The 19,265-nt window shown below is 41.8% G+C and overlaps 1 protein-coding gene across 1 annotated transcript in view; it reads left to right on the plus strand.

Moving 5' to 3' along the window:
- Positions 1 to 9,912: 9,912 nt before the first annotated feature.
- Positions 9,913 to 19,265, plus strand: part of Ppp6c (protein phosphatase 6 catalytic subunit) — a 32,965-nt gene continuing 23,612 nt past the window's right edge. Inside the window, exon 1 of the mRNA XM_028754725.1 lies at positions 9,913 to 10,095. Within this exon, the coding sequence (XP_028610558.1) occupies positions 10,021 to 10,095 (75 nt within the window). The 5' untranslated portion in view covers positions 9,913 to 10,020. The remainder of the gene's footprint in view (positions 10,096 to 19,265) is intronic.

The raw sequence follows: 19,265 nt of genomic DNA on the forward strand, positions 1-19,265 counted from the left end.
GAAACATGTACTGTTTTTTAACTTTATAAGACATTTAAGAGCTCATATTGGATTGCCTAGACCCAGGGCAATGCCCCAGCAGATTTGTATGTATACCAGGCAGATTATAGGCATTACAGAAACAATTGACCATACAACCTTATTATTTACATCATCAAAATAGTAATAGCATGAGACAATAATTTGGTATTTCTAGAAAGTGTGCACGTCAAACTGCAAAAACTTGTTCTCAGTATCCTCAATTTTTTTCATAATAGTATTAAGCCTTGAGGACTTATATGTAATCAATTATGGCAAATAGATGTTACTCATTTTTTATTTTGGAAAATTAAAATATGTACATGTGACTTGACACCTTTTAGGCTTTCTAGTTGCAACTGCTTTAACAGGAGAAGCAACTAAAAATGTAACTAGTTATTGCCTACATTCTTTTTTCTATGCTTAGTGTTATATCAGATTATAGATAATAGAACTGGCTATTATAGTCAAACATTTGAGATGTTTTGTTGACAATTTAATATTACCCATATTACTGGGATTCCTTATAATCTTCAAGGACAAGATATTGTGGAACTTTAAAATAATATTTTCATAACTCTCTGAGTGTGGGAGGAGCAGCTACTGGCACTTCTGCCCTGGTTTTGCAAGGAACTGTGAAAAATTGGCTTTTAAAAACTAAAGAGCTGGGCAGTAGTGGTGCATGCCTTTAATCCCAGCACTTGGAAGACAGAGGCAGGCGGATTTCTGAGTTCAAGAGTTCGAGGCTAGCCTGGTCTACAGAGTGAGTTCCAGGACAGCCAGGGCTACACAGAGAAACCCTGTCTCGAAAAACCAAACCAAAAAAAAAAACAAAAACAAAAACTAAAGAGGAGGAATTATACCCTCCAGGGTCATCAATAGTACACCTTGCTTTTGTCTTATTTATTTAAAATTTTTTGCAAACTGATGCTAAAGGTCAATCTGCAGCAGATCCCCACTGGCATCCAGTCATTTCCAGCTCATTTGCCAGTGTCAAATGGAGAGAACCCTAATTAATACATGGAATGGTCCCAATCTTGTTTTAATTTGGGGGCATGGTTCTGTGTGTTTTATCACAAAAAGAAAGTAGAGCCTGATGGCTGCCTGAAAGATTGCTCCATCAAGTGGACACAGATCTTGAGCCTAATAATTATTATACTAATGATGAAGGTGTCTTAAAATCCCTATCAGCCAGCTGAATTAACCTGGCATACAGTTTCCACTCTTATTGGAGAGTGTTTTTTATCAATACTCAAAGCCACCCACTATATACCTGGTGGCCAGACTTTGTGTCTGATCCCTGCCAATTAGCAGCTGGATTAAATAACTGTAACATTCCCACTTAAAACTTTATTTTCTACACTAAAATAATCCTGTTCCTTTTAACCTTTAAACCTTGTATCTCAAACAGATTGGTTGTCCTCACACAGGATCACTCTCAGCAAGCTCAGCCATTCATCATGGCAGTTATCCATCGATATGAAGAAATGCATTGAGTGCATGCTCACAGGTTCTTTGGTCTGAATGTGCTGAAAGGCCCCTGGATAGGGGAGACCCCACTCAAGCCACAGGAGATTATGTCTACCCAGAATCACGCAAGAGACCAAACTTGCTGCAAACCACAAAAGGCTTTATTTTCAGATTTTAGGATATCAGACAGCTGAGGCCGAGACTCACAAGAGGAGCGTCGACCCCAAGGCTCAGGAGCAAGAGGTATTTAAAGGAGAAAACCACAAACTAGGGAGTTGAAGGGGGAAACCAAGAGGGAACAGTAGAAAATCTCAACCCACATCATAAAAATAGTAGAAAATTCTTAACTCATATTTAGCTGGTCATAAACCAGGGTGGGGAGTGGGAAACATTCTGTACACATTTTATTCAGGAATGTGACCTTATCCTGACCATTGTAAGCAGCCATTTCTCGGAGTAACTCAGCCAACCTGTATCTTTAGTTCTGCTATCCTTTGTGGTAAGCCAATTCCCAGAATGCCATAGCTGACCTGCCTTCTGACTAGTTTCTTCTTTTTGTGGCCAGCTAGTTCCTGAAACCTGTGAGCTTGTGAGCTTGCTAACCTTAATTCAGATGGGGGTCTCAAATTTCTTTATGAATTTTTACATCCTTTCATCGGCTTTGGTCTGTATGTGAAAGAGTGTGCCAAAGACGGCTGGTAGTCAAAGATGGGTAAGAGTGTTCTTGAGTTCCTATAGACCTAAAACAGAGGCATACATAAATAATGCTATGTATGTTCTCTATGATGGGGAATGAGGAGCACTATAGGCACTAACCTAAGGCAGGCAAGGTCACCTGGCCACTCTTTACCCTAGACGCGATGAAATCTTATGCCTCATCCAGCTGCTGGCACTGCTCATCTTTAAGAAACCAATAAGGGCCCAGTCAGTGGTGGCTCATGCCTTTAATCCCAGCACTTGGGAGGCAGAGGCAGGTGGATTTCTGGGTTCGAGGCCAGCCTGGTCTACAGAGTGAGTTCCAGGACAGCCAGTGCTACACAGAGAAAGCCTGTCTCGAAAAACCAAAAAAAAAAAAAAAAAAAAAATTGGGCTGGAGAGATGGTTCAGCGGTTAGGAACACTAACTGTTCTGGAGGTCCTGAGTTCAATTCCCAGCAACCACATGGTGGCTCACAACCATCTTGTAAAGTGATCAGATTCCCTCTTGTGGTGCATCTGAAGACAGCTACATTGTACTCATAATCATAAAATAAAGATTAAAAAAAAAGAAAAGAAAAAGAAAGAAAAGAAACCAATAAGGGGGAATTGTGCCCTACCCGCAGCCTTGAGCAGGCCTGAAAGACCTTGTTTACCACAATAGACCAAATAATAGGACCTAGGTGGAGTTACCCACCTTGGCTGCACGTACAACCTGCTACAAGAACTTAGAAGAATAGACTGCCTGCTGAGCTTGCCCTGAGACATCTCTGGCTGTGACAAAGAATGGGTACCCCCACCCATCTCCAGGTTCAGTGGACTTATCCTTTAAATTAGAAGAGCTGAATATTAAACTTCTGAGCCTTGATCAGAAATCTTTGTCTTGGCTTCATGCTTTTCTCGCCTCTCTGTCCCCCTTTTTCATTTCCAGCCCCCATTTCAGGTGAACCCAGTTTGTCGGTGGCCACAGGCGGCTACAGCCAAATATGAATGGACTGAACACTGTGAATATAATTCTTACCTGATAGTTTTCATAATTGGTCTTATTGTATATAGTTTTTTGATGTTAAAGAGCCTTTTATTGGACTAAAAGGGGGAAATGTTCAGATGATATCCTTGTGCCCTGTGGCTTATTCAATTTGTCTTATCCAAATGCTGATTTTTGTACTGGTGGAGATTTGAGTAGTCTTTGGTATTGTTATTTTTATGAAGCATCACATGTTTCTGTGTTTTATAAACACCTTCTCCATCACATTCTGATTGGTTTAATAAAGAGCTGAACACCCTATAGCAAAGTAGAGAGGATAGATGATAGACTATGGGACAGAGATAGAAAGTATGGGAAAGAATCAAGCATGAGAAATTTGCCAGCCAGACATGGAGGAAGAAACAGGTACCAGAACTGAAGAAAAGTAATGAGCCACATGACAGAATGTAGATTAGTATAAACAGGTTAATATGAGTTACACAAGCTAGTTGGGCACAAGTAAGCTAAGACCTAGCTTCCATAAATAAATAGAAGGTCTCTACACTACTACTTGGGTGGCTAGCAGGTTGAGATAGTCCAGTGATAGATATATCTGGCTCTGCAAACTGACTCAAGTCTGGAGACTGATTCACTAGCTAAGACTGCCAATCCAACCTTTGTTTCATTTGTTTGAGAGTTTTTCCACTTATACAGATCAAACAAAAATTCAGTAAGCTTCTTACCTGTTATGCCTGGAAACACCATGATTGATGAGCCAGTACCAAAGGTCCATATGGTTCATGCCACCATAAAATTCACTTTGTTTATGCTGAACATTATGGATTAGGCCATTATAAACATTGTTTCATAAATGCTGACCACTACAAACAACAATGTCTTCTGGATCTTCCCATTGTAGAGGTTTAGGTTTTACACAGCATATCCACTCTATTACTGCAGTTTCCCTTCATCAACACTAAGCCAAGCTAGAGCAGGGATCTCTAACTCTTTTTTAGTAGGCCTCTTTTGACATATGCTTCAACCAACCATTTGAACAAACTTTTGACATTTTTTTTAACTGTGAGAACTTCTGTATTGAACTGAGAATTCCCCTCAGAGGACCATATTAATAAACTCAAAATGATCTAGTATTTTGTTCAGTCCACCATTATCCCATGTCCTTAAAAATCCATTCCCACACACATTCCCCAGACTTCTGCTTGAATGAAATAGCAAATTCATTAAGCTCATTAGTAGTGTAATGCACCTCCTCATGGACAATACTTTCTACCTCCCCTCTAGAGGCCTGTTTTGCCTTAAGTCTAGTTATAGGTCTAGAGGCAACTATTGGTGGATCCTGAGGGACATCAATAGTATCTTGTCTTAAATTTCCTTCAGAGAAAGCCACTGCTGGTTTAGTAGACAATGAAGTATTAATTTTCTCAGTCAAAGGTGGAAAAAGCAATATCTCAAAGATTGGGGGTGAGGGTACTACTTCCTTGGGTAGAATAAACCCTTGAGAATCTGAAGATTCAAAGTTCTCTGCTTCAATAGGGTTCTTCCACACATCCTCATCCAAAGTTATAAGATACCATTCTTTACCAGTCAATGCCTTACTTTAACTGCCAACACACTCTGAGGCTGTTTCTGGATTTTCACTGTAATTCAGCCAATCTTACAATGAGTTTTATTTTTTTGCAATACAAGCTCTGTAACCATTGGAGAGAAGGTTTTCCTCCAGGGCACACTTAGAAATATGGAAATGTGTGTGTGTGTGTGTGTGTGTGTGTGTGTGTGTGTGTGTGTGTGTATTTCATTATGTTCTGGAATTCCAAAGAAGTAGGCTCCAATGCCAGTGAAGGAATGGACATGCTAGCAAGGTGAGGGAAAATAGACAGACAACAAACAAAGTTTTCCTTCTTCCATGGTCTATGTAGGCTGCCAGCAGGTATAGCCCAGATTAAAAGTGTGTCTTCCTACTTCAAGATCTGTATGTGTTCTCCTACCACAAAGGTCTGGACTAGAAGTGGATTTAAACCACTTCAAACCAAGCAAAAATAATCTGGCATAAGTGTACCCTCCATTTCTGGACTATAGTTCATTCCAGAGAGAGTCAAATTAACTCACACTTATACTCCAGCATTCATGGGGTATGTATTGTTGGAGACTCAAGCCAGTAACACATCACTCATGATTTATGTATTCTGGGAGTTTCATGCCTATAACCCAGAACTTGTGTTGCGTGGACTGTGAGAGCCTCAAACCAGTAACCCAACACTCATGCTGCATGTACTGTAGTGGAATCATTGCTATAAGTCAGCGTCCAAGGTATAGGTACTATTGGTAGCTCATGCCTGTAACCCAGCACTCATGATGCATGTACTCTGGAAACAAATGCCTGTAACCCAGCGCTCATGGTGAATGTACTATGGGAGACACACACCAGTAATGCAGCACTCATGGTCATGTACTATGGGAGACACACAGCAGTAATGCAGCACTCATGGTCATGTACTATGGGAGACACACACCAGTAATGCAGCACTCATGGTCATGTACTATGGGAGGCTCAGGCCTGTATCTCAGTACCTAGTGTATGAACTGTATTAGACTTATACCACTAACCCATCACTCATGGTTCATATACTATGAGAAGCTCACACCAATAATTTAGCAATCAATATATGTATGGGTCCAGGGAGGTAGGGTGGGAATGACAGCTTCACATTTGCCGGTTCTTCACTAGCCACTTCCTTTACATCCCCTCTCTCAGCCACATCTTCACATGAAAGAAATCAGGGTCAGGTAGAAATGGCTGCCTGCTTTCCACTAATGTGGCTGCCCTGTCCACCCAGCTCAGGCCCAGGGCCTTAAGGAAAGGGATCTGCTCTCTTCCAGATGGCAGAGCCTGGATACTTCCAACCAAGTAGCTCTGATTCATTCTGGATGTGGCTCCACCCATGGGCCGGGTCCCAGGTTCTTGAAGCCTGTCCAGGCCAAAGCTTTGCTCCTTGGGTCTCTCTCCAGCATCGACTCCCTTCCAGGGAAGCCTGCTTACTGGTCAGCATCTGATCCATGACCAGATTCCTTGTTCAGATGGAGAGATAAGAGTTTTTTTATAGCAGTCGTTAGTAATGACCTTTTTTCTTTTCTTTTTTTTCTTTTTTCTTTCTCTTTCTTTTTTTTCTTTCTTTTTTTCTTTTTTTAAGTTTTTTGAGACAGGATTTCTCTGTGTAGCCTTGGTGGTCCTGGAACTCACTCTGTAGACCAGGCTGGCCTCAAACTCAGAAATCTGCCTGCCTCTGCCTCCCAAGCGCTGGGATTAAAGGCGTGTGCCACCACTGCCTGGCTAATCTGGAACTCTTGTAAGCCAGGCTGACCTTGAATTCTGCTCCAGCCTCCAGATTGCTTGCATGCCACAGGATGCTTTGACCGTGTAGGTTTGAGGTTGGTTCAAGCTGAGGCACCTACAGCAATTCATTTCCACAATTGCCATTTTTGGTTACAGCACGTTCCAGACCACAGGCCCTTGGCCTTCTGGGAGCTCACACGCTGAGCAGAGAGATTAAACCCAAACGACAACTAGGAGATTCTATTGTAAAGAATGAGGAATAAAAAGTTCACTGAAACTATATGTTCTTGGGGAAAATCATTGATACTTTGGGGTCTTCTCTCTGTAACACAGAAATCTTAAGATTTTCTTAGGGGTTATGGTTAGGAATCTACAGAGACCTAGAGTTGATCCTCTGTAAAAAGCTATGATTGTCTTTAATCTATAAATGAGCTACCACTGTTGGCAACTTCACCTGCATCCTCTCTGATCTATGTCCTAGCTGTAGGTACCCCATGACTTTCCTATAACAAAGATGGCCCACCTATGTGCCTATGTGTGATCAAAGTACCATACGCTGAGCTCACTAACGTCCCTCCGAACTCAAGACAAACTAGAAACAGCAGAGGTAGTGTACCTTTAGTGGGAGAGGGAAGACAAACTCAGCTACAAACAAGCTCCACACTAAATGGGAGTGTCTGACAAGTCTGTTCCTCTCTGAACCCTAGTTTAATCACATATAGAATGGGAATAGCAATATTGGAACACAGCTGTTGAGAGAATTTGCTAGTGCAAATAAAAGGAAAACTTGGGTTTTAATTTTGAGACAAGGTCTCATGTAGCCCAAGCTGGTTTCCAACTCACTGTGTAGCTCAGGATGGCCTTGAATTCCTGATCCTCCTGCCTTTACCACACAAGTACTGTGATTTACAGATAAGGATCACAATGCCCCCACTCCAACTTAGAAATTCATTTATCTACTTGAAAATATAACCAAAATTCATGGACAAAGTGGACTTGGGGGGCTGCAGCTCTGTTCACTTCTTTGCCGTTATATTTCCAACACCTGAGTCTTTGTGACCACCTGGAATTATCAGAAAGCTCCCATCGACTGCCAAAGAATTCAGAGGTATACACTCACTCTGCTTTCCTTCTGGAGATCTATTTAATCCTGTTTTCTCTGATCTCCAGCCACTGTGGTTCTTCCACAAAAGCTCTAGCAACATTTAAGAAAGCATCAGATATCTTCCATACAACCTCCCACCTTCCCAACTCTGCTGATTTTTCTTTTTTGAGATAGAGTCTTCAGGGTGGCCAACATCTACATAGAGTAGGCTATCCTAGAACTCAGAGTTATTCACCTACCTCATCAGTGCTGCAGTCAAATATGTGGTACATTATGGCCAGCTGATTGGTTAATTCTTTATATATTTTAATTTTATTGGCTATTTTATTTACATTTCAGATGTTATCCCCTTTCCCCATTCCCCCCCCACTCAGGACCCCCCCATCCCATCTCCCCTCCTCCTGCTGGGGCATCCAGCCTTCAAGGGACCAAGGACCTCGTCTCCCACCTATGCCCAACAAGGCCATCCTCCCCTACATATACAGCTGGAGCCAAGGGTCCCTCCCTATGTGCTCCCAGGCTGGTGGTTTAGACCCTGGGAACTCTGGTTGATTGGTGTTGTTGCTCTCCCCATGGGGCCGCAAACCCTTTCAGCTCCTTCAGCCTTCTCTTTAATTCCTCCATTGGGAACCCCATGATCAGATCAATGGTTAGCTGTGAGCATCTGCCTCTGAATATGTCAGACTCTGGCAGACCTCTGAGGAGACAGCTAGATAGATCAGGTTCCTGTCAGCATGCAGTTCCTGATACATCAGCATTTACCTTTGGTGACTGCACATGGGATGGATACCCAGGTGGAACAGTCTCCAGACGATCCCTCCTTCAGTTTCTGTCCTACACTTTGTCTCCATATTTGCTCCCATGAGTATTTTGTTACTCCTTCTAAGAAGGACGGAAACACCCACAGTTTGGTTTTCCTTCTTCTTAATCCTGTGTCATCGATCCTCCTTACTATGCTGGGATGTTTTCCTTAACAATTATTACTTTCTAACATGCTCTGAGTAATTTATTATATTTATTGTTTATCTCTATCAGAAGTGAATTACAAGTTGAGGACAGAGATTATTTTTTTATTATTTTATTTATTTTGTCTGCAAATATATTTCTGTACTACATGCACACAGTGCCCAGAAGAAGGTGTCTGAACCCCTGGAACTGGACTTGTAAGAAAACATGTAGGTGCTGGTAATAGAATTTGGATCCTCTGGAAGAACAGCTAGTGCTTTTAATCACTGAGCAATCTTTCCAGCCCCAAGGATAGAGGTTTTTGTCTGTTACAGACACTGGATAGAATTCTGTCTGTACTTAGTTGCTGTTCAATACACAGTTGTCAAATGGACCAATATTAAAGCTATATATAGTAGGTGTTAAGAACTGTTGGCACTGGGATAGAACAAAAACAAAACAAAGAAAAAACCCTCTATAAAGCAAAACAAGCAAACAAACAAAAAAACAAAAAAATCCAAAAACAAAAAACAAAACAACTTCCTGGTGGAACTCACGTGTTTAATTAAGTCAGTAGCCCATTTTCCAGTCTAGGCTTCATCTGTTTTGTTTCCTTTAAGATTTGAGGGCAACAGATGCAAGTATTGCATTCCTATCAGTCTTACAAGTTTTAAACAGGGAAAAAAGCGCCAGTATTTGTACAGAATTTGGTATAAGAAATGCTTTAATGTTTCTTTCTTTTTTTCTTTGTTTATATCCCAAGCGCCCTCCCTCCCCCTCCTCCTCCTCTCTCCCCCCTCCTCTCCCCCTTCCCCCTCTCCTCCCCCTTCTTCTCTCTTCTCTCCTCCCCTTTCCCCTCTTCTTCTCTCCTCTCGCCTCTTCTCTCTTCACTCTCCCCTCTCCCCTCTCTTCTCTCTCCCCTTCTCTCTCTCTCTCCTTCCTTTCTTTTTTAAAAACAAGCCGGAGAATTGGGGGGGTTAAGTCTGTCTCAAACGTCTAGGCCAGATCTTCACTAGTTCTGGAAAGACAGTAACCCTAACTTTAACTAAAGATGCTGACGGGGTGATTTTTCAGGGTTGAAGTGGGAGCTAGGGAATTCTTAATTAACCACTTCGTGGTCTACCCTAGAAAAAAGCCTCATCTGGTTTTTCGGAGGTGAAGTCTGCTCAAGAGTAGGCGAGGAAGAGCGTTTCACTAAAACTACAAATCCCAGCACTCCCCGCGGCAAAGAGCTACGGGTCCCAGTAGGCTTTATCAGGAGGTAACCTCCTGGTTCTCTTGGAGATCCGGGGCCCGGAATTCCGCCTGAGAGGGAGCGGAAGAGAAGCGGGTCAGGTTTTTACGTCGCTTCTCAGACGCCACTCACGGATCGGACGTGACGTAAGAAGGGTTCCGGCTTCGGCCTCCGCCGCTACCTCCGCTACTACAGCCGCCGCCGCTGCTGTTGCCGCGGCTTGTTCTTCCTAAAATGGCGCCGCTGGATCTGGACAAATATGTGGAGATAGCGCGGCAGTGCAAGTACCTTCCCGAGAACGACCTGAAGGTGAGCCGGGCCGGAGGCCGTCCAGCTTGTGAGGCAAGCCCCTTCCGGCTGTGGGGCTCCCGCCGGCCCGCCCTTCTCCCTCGGCGGGATCCCTGCAGGGCTCTCGATCCTGGCGCGGCGGAGGGCGCTCCGCGGTGTGAGAGGACCGGGTCCGACGCGGCGTGACGCGGAGAACCGGGGGAGCCCGAATCCCCCGAATGCTGTCAGTTCTCTGAGGGGAGATCCCGGGGGATGTCACCATCCCCTGGTCCCCACGGGACTCTGAGCTAAAAGACTGCCACTCTAACTCGCTCGGTCTCACGGAGACGGAGCCCGGCCGAGCGGGTAGTGCTCCCGGGATGGGGTCCTCCCAGCAGAGGTAACAGGAGCTTCTGTCTGCTCCAGGGACGCGGCCGCTGTGTGTTTAAGTCCCTGAGAGCTGGGAAGCCGGTGGGCGGGATCGATGCGACCATAATGGGAGAGAATGACAATTCGCCTCTGCTTCACCACTCCCCTAAATTGCCTCTTAGGAGTGATAGTTTTCTTCTGATAATTTGGATGTGGATCCCATTTCTTAGCACGTTGCTGAGCGATTTAAGTGAATAAGCAGTTGCTTATCAAGAAGTTCAAATGCTTTTATGACCTCTGGGCTATTCCCCTGTAACTCAAGGTGTCATTTTCCTGGTTTTCCAAAGGAGGTCTTACTCAGTTCAGGTTAAGTCATTCAAGTAAAGGAAATAAGCCGTTGGTATACTACTGTTTTCAAACGTATTTTGTTTCTGCTAAAACTACTGCTTAGGCCACATTAGTGTTTTTATCTGATGATTGCTATTGTCTGGCTTAAAACAATTTCATTTTTTCAAGAAAAAATACCTTTTTCTTAGTGAGTTATATTTTTCTTGTGAAGATTTTGCTCTAGGTCTGTTTTCCTGTCTCATCTGGTACATGAAGTTTATATTTAAATCAGCCAACAAGTATGCAAAATGTTTAAGACATCATGTGTTGGTTGTGGAAAGTATATACCTTGTAACTTACATACTGACTGTATGTGTTACATGATTATTATTCATATTCAGTCACCTGAATCAGTCATTTGCCTCTTCTTTCTGCTTGGTAATTTTGTTTTTTTGTTTTTTGTTTTTTGTTTTTTTTTTTTTGCTTTCTTCCTGAGATAAGATCTTAAGATAGTTCTTGCTGGGGCTGGAGAGATGTCTCAGTGGTTAAGGGCACTGGCTGCTGTTCCAGAGGACCTAGAAGTTCTGTTCCCATCAAGAAAATGATAGTTTGTAACATCCTGTAACTCCAGTTCCAAGGGATCTGATGCCCTCTTCCGGCCGTGATAGGCACCAGGCACACATATGTCCCACAGACACACATGCAAGCAAAACAGTTATACACATAAAATAAAAATAAATTTTAAAAGTACCCGAGGATGACCTTGAACTCCTGGTCCTCATGCTTCTACTTTCCAAATGCTTCACCCTAACCTACATGTCTGGTTGTGCTATGCTTTTTCTTTTTTTGGTTTTTCGAGACAGGGTTTCTCTTTATAGCCCAGGCTGTCCTGGAACTCACTCTGTAGACCAGGCTGGCCTCGAACTCAGAAATCCACCTGCCTCTGCCTCCCAAGTGTTGGGATTAAAGTCATGCACCACCTCTGCCCGGCTGTTGTTTTCTTTCCAGTCTTTTGTTGTTGTTGTTTTTTAATGAATAAACAAGATTTATTTTTAATTAGTTGGTGGGGGAGGGGGGATTAGGCACATCTTGCCTTTGTAGGCCAGAGGCACCAAGTCACCTGAAGCTGGAGGTACAAGTAGTTGTGAACCAAAAGATGTGGGTGATGAAAATTGAACTCAGGTCCTCTGTACAATCTTAACTGCACAGCTGTCTCTCCAGATCTTAGATATAGATTTTTTTATACAGGGTATCATGTAACCCAACCTTGCCTCGAATCCCTGGTTCTCCTGCTTCCACCTTAATAGTGGTTTATTTTATTTTATTGTGATGTGAAGGTTGAACTGAATTGAAAAGATTTGTTGTTTGTTATTTTTATATATGTATGTGTACCTGTGTGAATTTATGTGTACCATGTGTATGCTGGTGCTGGCAGAGGCAGAGGGCATCCTATCCCCTGGAATTAGATTTATAGGTGGAATGAGCTACCGGATGTGAGTGCTGGGATTGAACCTGAGTCTTCTGCAAGAGCAGTAAACTCTTAACTCCTGAACCATTTCTCCTGTTGTGTGCTTTTTAAATTAATTGATTATTTATTTTGTTTTGTTTATCAAGACAGGGTTTCTCTGTGTAGCCCTGGGTCAAAGTCACTTAACACCTGGCTGGCCTTGAACTCAGAGATCCTCCATGTGTCTGTGAGATATGGGTGCATGAGTGCAGATGCCTTCAGAAGCCAGAGGTGTTGGAAGTTGTAGTTACAAGCAGTTGTAAGCAGCCTGGCATGGGTGCTGGGACTACAATGCAGGTCCTCTGCAAAAAATAGTATGTGCTCTTAACTGCTGTGTCATTTCTCCAGCTACATATGTATCTCTTTCTTACTAGACTTGCCTATTCTCCTAATTTCTTGATTAACTACTGGGGAAGAAAAATCTAAATTTTCTGTATATCTTTCAAAAAAAAAAATGTTTCCTATCCTGGAAACAGTTTTATCAGATTAATTTGCTTGTGTAGCCAGTCTCTGATAAAGTTTCTATTTGCTTGGTTGCTTATTCATTGAGACAGGCTTTTGTTGAGGTTTGGTCTGTTGCTATGTGTTGTAATTCTGTATCCCAAGGTCTAGTCACCTCAAAATAGATGAATTCTCACATATACCACCTTTTTTTGTACAAACCTTGCTCCTTAATTTAAAACTATCGGTTGAGTAAAGATGACTACTGTCTGTAGCTGGGCAAAAGAGAGGGAAGTGGAGCTTTAGTTGCCAGGCTTGGGGTCTAAGGTAGACCAGTTGGATTAGGAGCAACCCAGGCAGAACATGGCAAGTGATATCTCAGAGAAGTAGACAAACTAGCATAGAGGGTTGATAACTGCCGGCTATAATGCTTTAAGGCTTATTGTAAATATAATAATGTGAGTCAGCATTCCTGACTATCTAGCGTTTATGAAGTTCAATTTTAGTTAGTCTTGGTGGCAAATGCATTTAGTCCAGAACTCAGAAGGAAGAGGCAAGTGGATCTCTGAGTTTTGAGGCCAGCCTGGTCTACATAGTGAGTTTGGGAGAGGAAAAATTTTTATTTGTGTTGCCTGGCTTAAAGTACAAACTAAAAATAGGTAGGTCAGCAAAGTATTCTAAGAGACGTTATTATTTTTTTATTTTATGTATGTGAATGTTTTGTCTGCATATATGTATTTGTACCATATGCAAGGGAGAGTCAGAAGAGGGCTTCAGATCTCCTGGAATTAGAGTTTCTGGAAGGTTGCAAGCCACTATGTGGGCACTGGGAACTGAACATGCGTCCTCTGCAAGAACAAGAAGTGCCCTTAACTGCTGAGCCATCTCTCAAGCCCTGAGTCTTTAAAAAAAAATTGTATGATTTTATTTTATATGTGTGTATATTTTACTTGCATGTATGTCTGTGTACCATATGCATGCAAGGCATAAGAGGGCATTGGCTCTCTTGAGGCTGGAGTTACAAATATTGTGAGCTACTATATCGGTGCTGGGAATTGAAAACAGATCCTCTGGAAGAACAGCCAGTATTCTTAACTACTGAGCCATCTCTCCAGGCCCAAGCTTTTTTGAGGTCTTAACGACAAATAAAAGATTCCACCAGAGGAAGGAGAGAAATAATTGGAGATATTTAATAAATATTACAGAAAGTTTTTTTCTGGAAGAAAACAAGTTTATTAATGTTTTAAATATTTATTTTTACTCTTTTAAATTATGTATACATATGTGGGTATGTGTATGTGTGGGCAGGTGTCTGAAGGGAGCAGAGATTGAATCTCATGGAGCTGGAGTTACAGGATGTTGTGAACTATCTGATGTATCTAGAAACTGAATTTGGATCCTCTGCTGGAATAGTACACATTTTTTTTTAAAGAATATAGTTTTATTTTATGTTTATGAGTATTTTGCTTCTGTTGTATATATGTGTGCCATATGTGTGTAGTGCTCATGAAAACTAGAAGAAAGCATTGGATACTCTGGAATTGGAGTTATAGACAATTGTAAGGTGCCATGTGGGTTCTAGGAGCTAAACCTGGGTTCTCTGCAAGAGTTGCGAGTACTCTTAACCATGGAGCTATCTCTCTAGCCTCTTACTTGTATTTTAAGTTAATTAGAAGTTGGAGGCATTAAAAAATTTATATTTCTAAATGAATTTGTAGTATTCTAAGTGAATTGGAAATGTTTAGATCACTAGTACTAGGTGTATTGAAGGAATGAAGGTGAGCAGACATTGGTATAACATCTTAAAGGGCTTATATCTATAAGAAAGACTCTACAGAATACAACAAAAAGTACAAGTTTTCTAAGCTGTGGGTGGGTGAGTACACTCTAATGCATGTGTGTGCACATAGGTGCTAAGGCCAAAGGTCAACCTTAGGCGGCTTCCTCAGTCATTATCCTCCTTGGGCTTTTAAGTTTGATTTGGGTTTGTTTGTTTGTTTGTTTAGGTTTGGTTTGTTTGAAACAGTCTTTTATTAGATCTAGCGCTCATCGATTCTGGTAGACTGGCTGACCAGCACCCTAAGGAATCTGAAATTACAAGCATGCACCACCATGCTTGGTTTTTTTACAGTATAATATAGGTAGACTATGGGAGTTGAACTGAGGTCTTCATGTTTAGTACTTTACTGACTGAACCATCTTTCTAACCTGAAAGTAGAGGTTTCCACAGTTTCCACGGTTAAGTAGAAAAATGAATAATATTAGTAAATTATAGTATATAATTTAATGTAATATAAAAATTGTAAACAATAAGCTTAAGAGGTTTCATCTATTAGGTTGGGAACCAAATGTAGCACCTTGTGCTTGCTAGGTAAAGCCTCTAATACTGTACTATAACCTGAATCCTGTAAATTCTTTCCCTTACTTTTGAAGAGAGGCCTAATTCTGGAGAGATGGCTCAGAGGTTAAAAACGTGCCTATGTTCAGGCAGTGGTGGCACACGCCTTTAATCCCAGCACTTGGGAGGCAGAGGTAGGCGGATTTCTGAGTTCAAGGCCAGCCTGGTCTACAGAGTGAGTTCAGGACAGCAAGAACTACACAGAGAAACCCTGTCTCGAAAAACAAAAACAAACAAAAAAAGTGCTTATGTTCAAACTAAGCACCTAGCCCAGCAGTGGTGGCACACGTCTTTAATCCCAGCACTTGGGAGGCAGAGGCAGGCGGATTTCTGAGTTTGAGGCCAGCCTGGTCTACAGAGTGAGTTCCAGGACAGCCTGGGCTATAAAGAGAAACCCTGTCTCGAAAAAGCAAACAAAAAACAAACTAAGCACCTATATGACAACTCAGTCAACTGTATGTAATTCTAGTCTTAGAATCTGATGACATCTTCTGGCCTCCGTAGGAACTGAACAAATGTCTTCATGCCCACAGTGCACAGACATGAATTCAAGCAAAACACACATAAAATAAAGAATAAGATTAAAAAAAAAAGCATTTGGGGAGGATGTGGAGTACCCCAGGTGCCCAGGTGATAGAGTATTTGCTTAGAATAAATGGAGCATTTGATCCCCAGCGATGAATAAAACTAGACTTGGAGTCAGAGGCAGGAGATTCAGAATTTCAGGGCCATCTTTATATAACAAATTTGAGGCTAATCTGTGCTACATGAGATCCTGTCTCAAAAAATGAAAATTGAGGAAGGACTCTATAGCTATAAAATTGAGATTGTCTCCTCTCTCTTTGTTTTTTTTTTTTTTTTTGAGACAGGGTCTTGCTATGTAGCCCTAGCTGGCCTTGAACTCGTAGCAGTTATCCTCATTGATCTTCCTTGTTCTAGGATTACAAGTGTACATCATCTTGTCTGGCTACCATGCCAGGCTACATTGTGCTTTTCGTTTAATGTAAAAGAGTATTTTCTAAACCCTTTTTGATAGTGCCTGGCGGCTTATTTGACTGTTTAGCTTCAGAGTCATCTTCTCCTGTGTCATCTTAAAATATTCTGTAGCAATACTGCCAGTATAAACACAATGCTTTCAGCTTTCTAGTAGCTACATTTTCTTTAACATATAAAAATAAATAAAAGGGGCTGGGGAGCTAGCTGTCCTTAAGTGTGTATTGTTCACATAGAGGACCCAAGTTTGGGTCACAGAGCCCAAGTTGTACTGGTCACAAGCACCTGTAATTCCACCTACAAGGCCTCCTCAGGAATATGCACTTATGGGTGCATACCATTGCCCCCATGTACATAGTGAAAAATAAAATAAAGCACTGAAGCAGAGGCAGATCTATTGGGTTCAAAGTCAGCTAGGCAACACAACCTTGTTTCAAATAAAACAATAAGTTAGAATAAAATATATCTTGGGACTGTGGAGGTGGCACTTCAATTCAGAGAGTTTGATACTCTTGGCAAAGGACCTGAGCCTGATTCCCAACACTTATCCACAGTGAGTGATTCACAACTGCCTATGTTTCAGGCTCTAGAGGGATTCAATGCCTCTGGCATTTTTGGACACCTACACTCAACATACACAGACACACATCATACACATAATTTAAAATAAAAATAAATCTTTTTTAAGCAGGTAAAATGAATATACAATTTTATTGTGAAGTGTGTATGCCAGAGATACATAAAAACCAGGGATTTATACATAGTATACAAGACCTGACTATTGAGTCTCTGACTCTCTGTTCTGTCTCTGTGTGTGTGTGTGTCTCTGTGTCATGTGCATGTGTGTTTCCAGACAGGTTTTCAGACTTTCTTAAACTTGGTGTGACTAAACAAGTGCAGGATTACAAGTGTGGAATGCCATGCCTGTTTTCTTCAGCAGCCTCTTGTGTTAAGTAATAAGTCATATGAGTACCAAGGATAGAATTAGATGCATCTTTCTCTCCCTTTGGAGATCTCTCAGTATAATAAAAGGAGATTAGAGAGATAAAGAAATGATCCTTATACAGTGTAGCAGGTACTCTAATAGAAGAGTAAACTCAGAGCCTTGAATATGACTTCGTTTCTGTTTTTAAATTTTAAGACAGGGTCTCACTTAACAGCTAGCCTCTCTAGTGCTGAAATCACAGGTATGCACCTGAGTTACATCTACAAACACACCCATGTTTATAAATACTAGAAAAATGTAATTTTGAGATACTGTTAGTATATGGCTAACTAAAAGGAAAGGTCAATTTAGAGACAGCTATTACAGATATACATCCTTTGTTTTTGGAACAGTATCTTACTATGTATATGTATCCCTGGCTGGCCTGGAACTTACTAGTCTATAGTTTCCAGCTCAAGAGAGATCTACTGGCCTCTGCTGTGATTAAAAGTCTGGGCTCTGTGCCTGGCTATATAGAGATACTGTTTTGTTGGTGATGATGGGTTTGTTTTGTTTGTTTGTTTGTTTGTTTTTGTTTAGTTGGTTGGTTGGTTTGGTTTTTCAAGACAAGGTTTCTCTGTGTACCTCCTCTACCTATCCTGGAACTTGCATTGTAGACCCTGTTGGCTTCAAACTCAGAATTCTGTCTTCTGAGTGCTGGGATTAAAGGTGTGGGCCACCACAGGGGACTAAAGATACAATATTGTGGTAAGAATATGACAAAATCTTAAAGGTATCTGAATGGAATGTGAGTGTCTGAATGATTATTTTGAAGGAGTACTCTTGAGGGATTTTTAAGGGCAGTAAAAGAGAAGTTTTAGAAATAATATTCTGGCAACATTATGGACCATGGACTGGAATGGGACATGACTGTCAGAAACAGTTGAGAAACAGTTGTAGTGGTGAAGGCCTGTAATACCAACACCTAGAAGGTAGAGACAGAAGGGTCATGAGTTCAAGGTCTTCTTCAGCTATGTAGAGAATCTGGGCTACAATAAGACCGTATCTCAAATCAACAACCATATATATAATATATATCATTCTATGTTTTTATAATTTTGAGGGTCAAGAGGCAACAGGGAGTTGGGGGAAAGAGAATAGAATGAGAGACTGTGAATGTATATTTTGAGGAAGATTTAGAGAAGAGAAAGAAGATTTCCTAAGAGTGGGGCCATGAAACTGTTAGTGTTTGAGATTAAGAATTAACTAAATGTCATCACCCACCATCTTCTGGGTGGAGAAAGAGAGCACCCTCGCGATAGGTCAGAGATCAAGGAATAGCAGCAAGTGGGTGTGTGCTCTGAGTGTGGTCGGGTGCCTACACTGAAGTCATGGGTCTCTGGAAGTGGTCTGAGGCACAAAGACAGACTTCAACTGCCACCCACATCTACTCACTGGTGTGTCACCCCGAGGCCTCTGGCTCAACAGTGGTCCTCAGGCATGTAGCCAGGCTTTGCCTTTAACAGTCTGAAGCCCTTGACCCGGAACAGCATGTATGTGAAGCTGAAGGGGTGGAGAGAAATTGCTGCCGAACATCCTCACTGGGGCAGGACACCATTTATGTTCAAGGCCATGTTCAGTGGCCATGTGGAGGTTCTCACAGACACCGAGGTTGGGTACTGATTGACTGGAGTGGCCGCCACTTTGGTACAATCCTCAACTACCTTTGGGGTAGGTCAGTGCCACTGCCTGAGTGTACCAGAAAACTCAGGTAACTGTTACTTGAAGCCTGATCTACCTGGTACAGGGCCTGATTGAAGACTGTCAGTTTGCACTGCAGGGTCTTTATTGTTCTACCTGGTCTGGAATTTGCTGTGTCAGCCAGACTGGCCTTAAACCCACAGAGATCTGCTTTCCCCTCATGAGTGCTAGAATTAAAGACTATGCCCAGCTTCCACTTTTTGAGACAAGGTCTCACTGAAACTAGAATTCACTGGTTTGTCTAGGCCTTCTGGCCAATGAGCTCAAAGGACTTGCCAATCTCCACTTCAGCAATGAAATTACAATGTATGCCATGAGCTTTTCACATGGATGCTAGGAATCTAAACTCAGGCCTTCGTGATTATATGATGTACTTTATTAACTGAACGATCTCTCCAGCCACACCACCTATTATTTTTAGAGTAGTATTACCAACTATAGAAATTTAGAAAATAGATTTTAAAAAAGCATCAATTTTTTCCATGTGTGTG

This window comes from Grammomys surdaster, unplaced genomic scaffold (assembly GCF_004785775.1).
Source record: "Grammomys surdaster isolate TR1022 unplaced genomic scaffold, NIH_TR_1.0 126035, whole genome shotgun sequence".
Lineage (NCBI taxonomy): Eukaryota > Metazoa > Chordata > Mammalia > Rodentia > Muridae > Grammomys > Grammomys surdaster.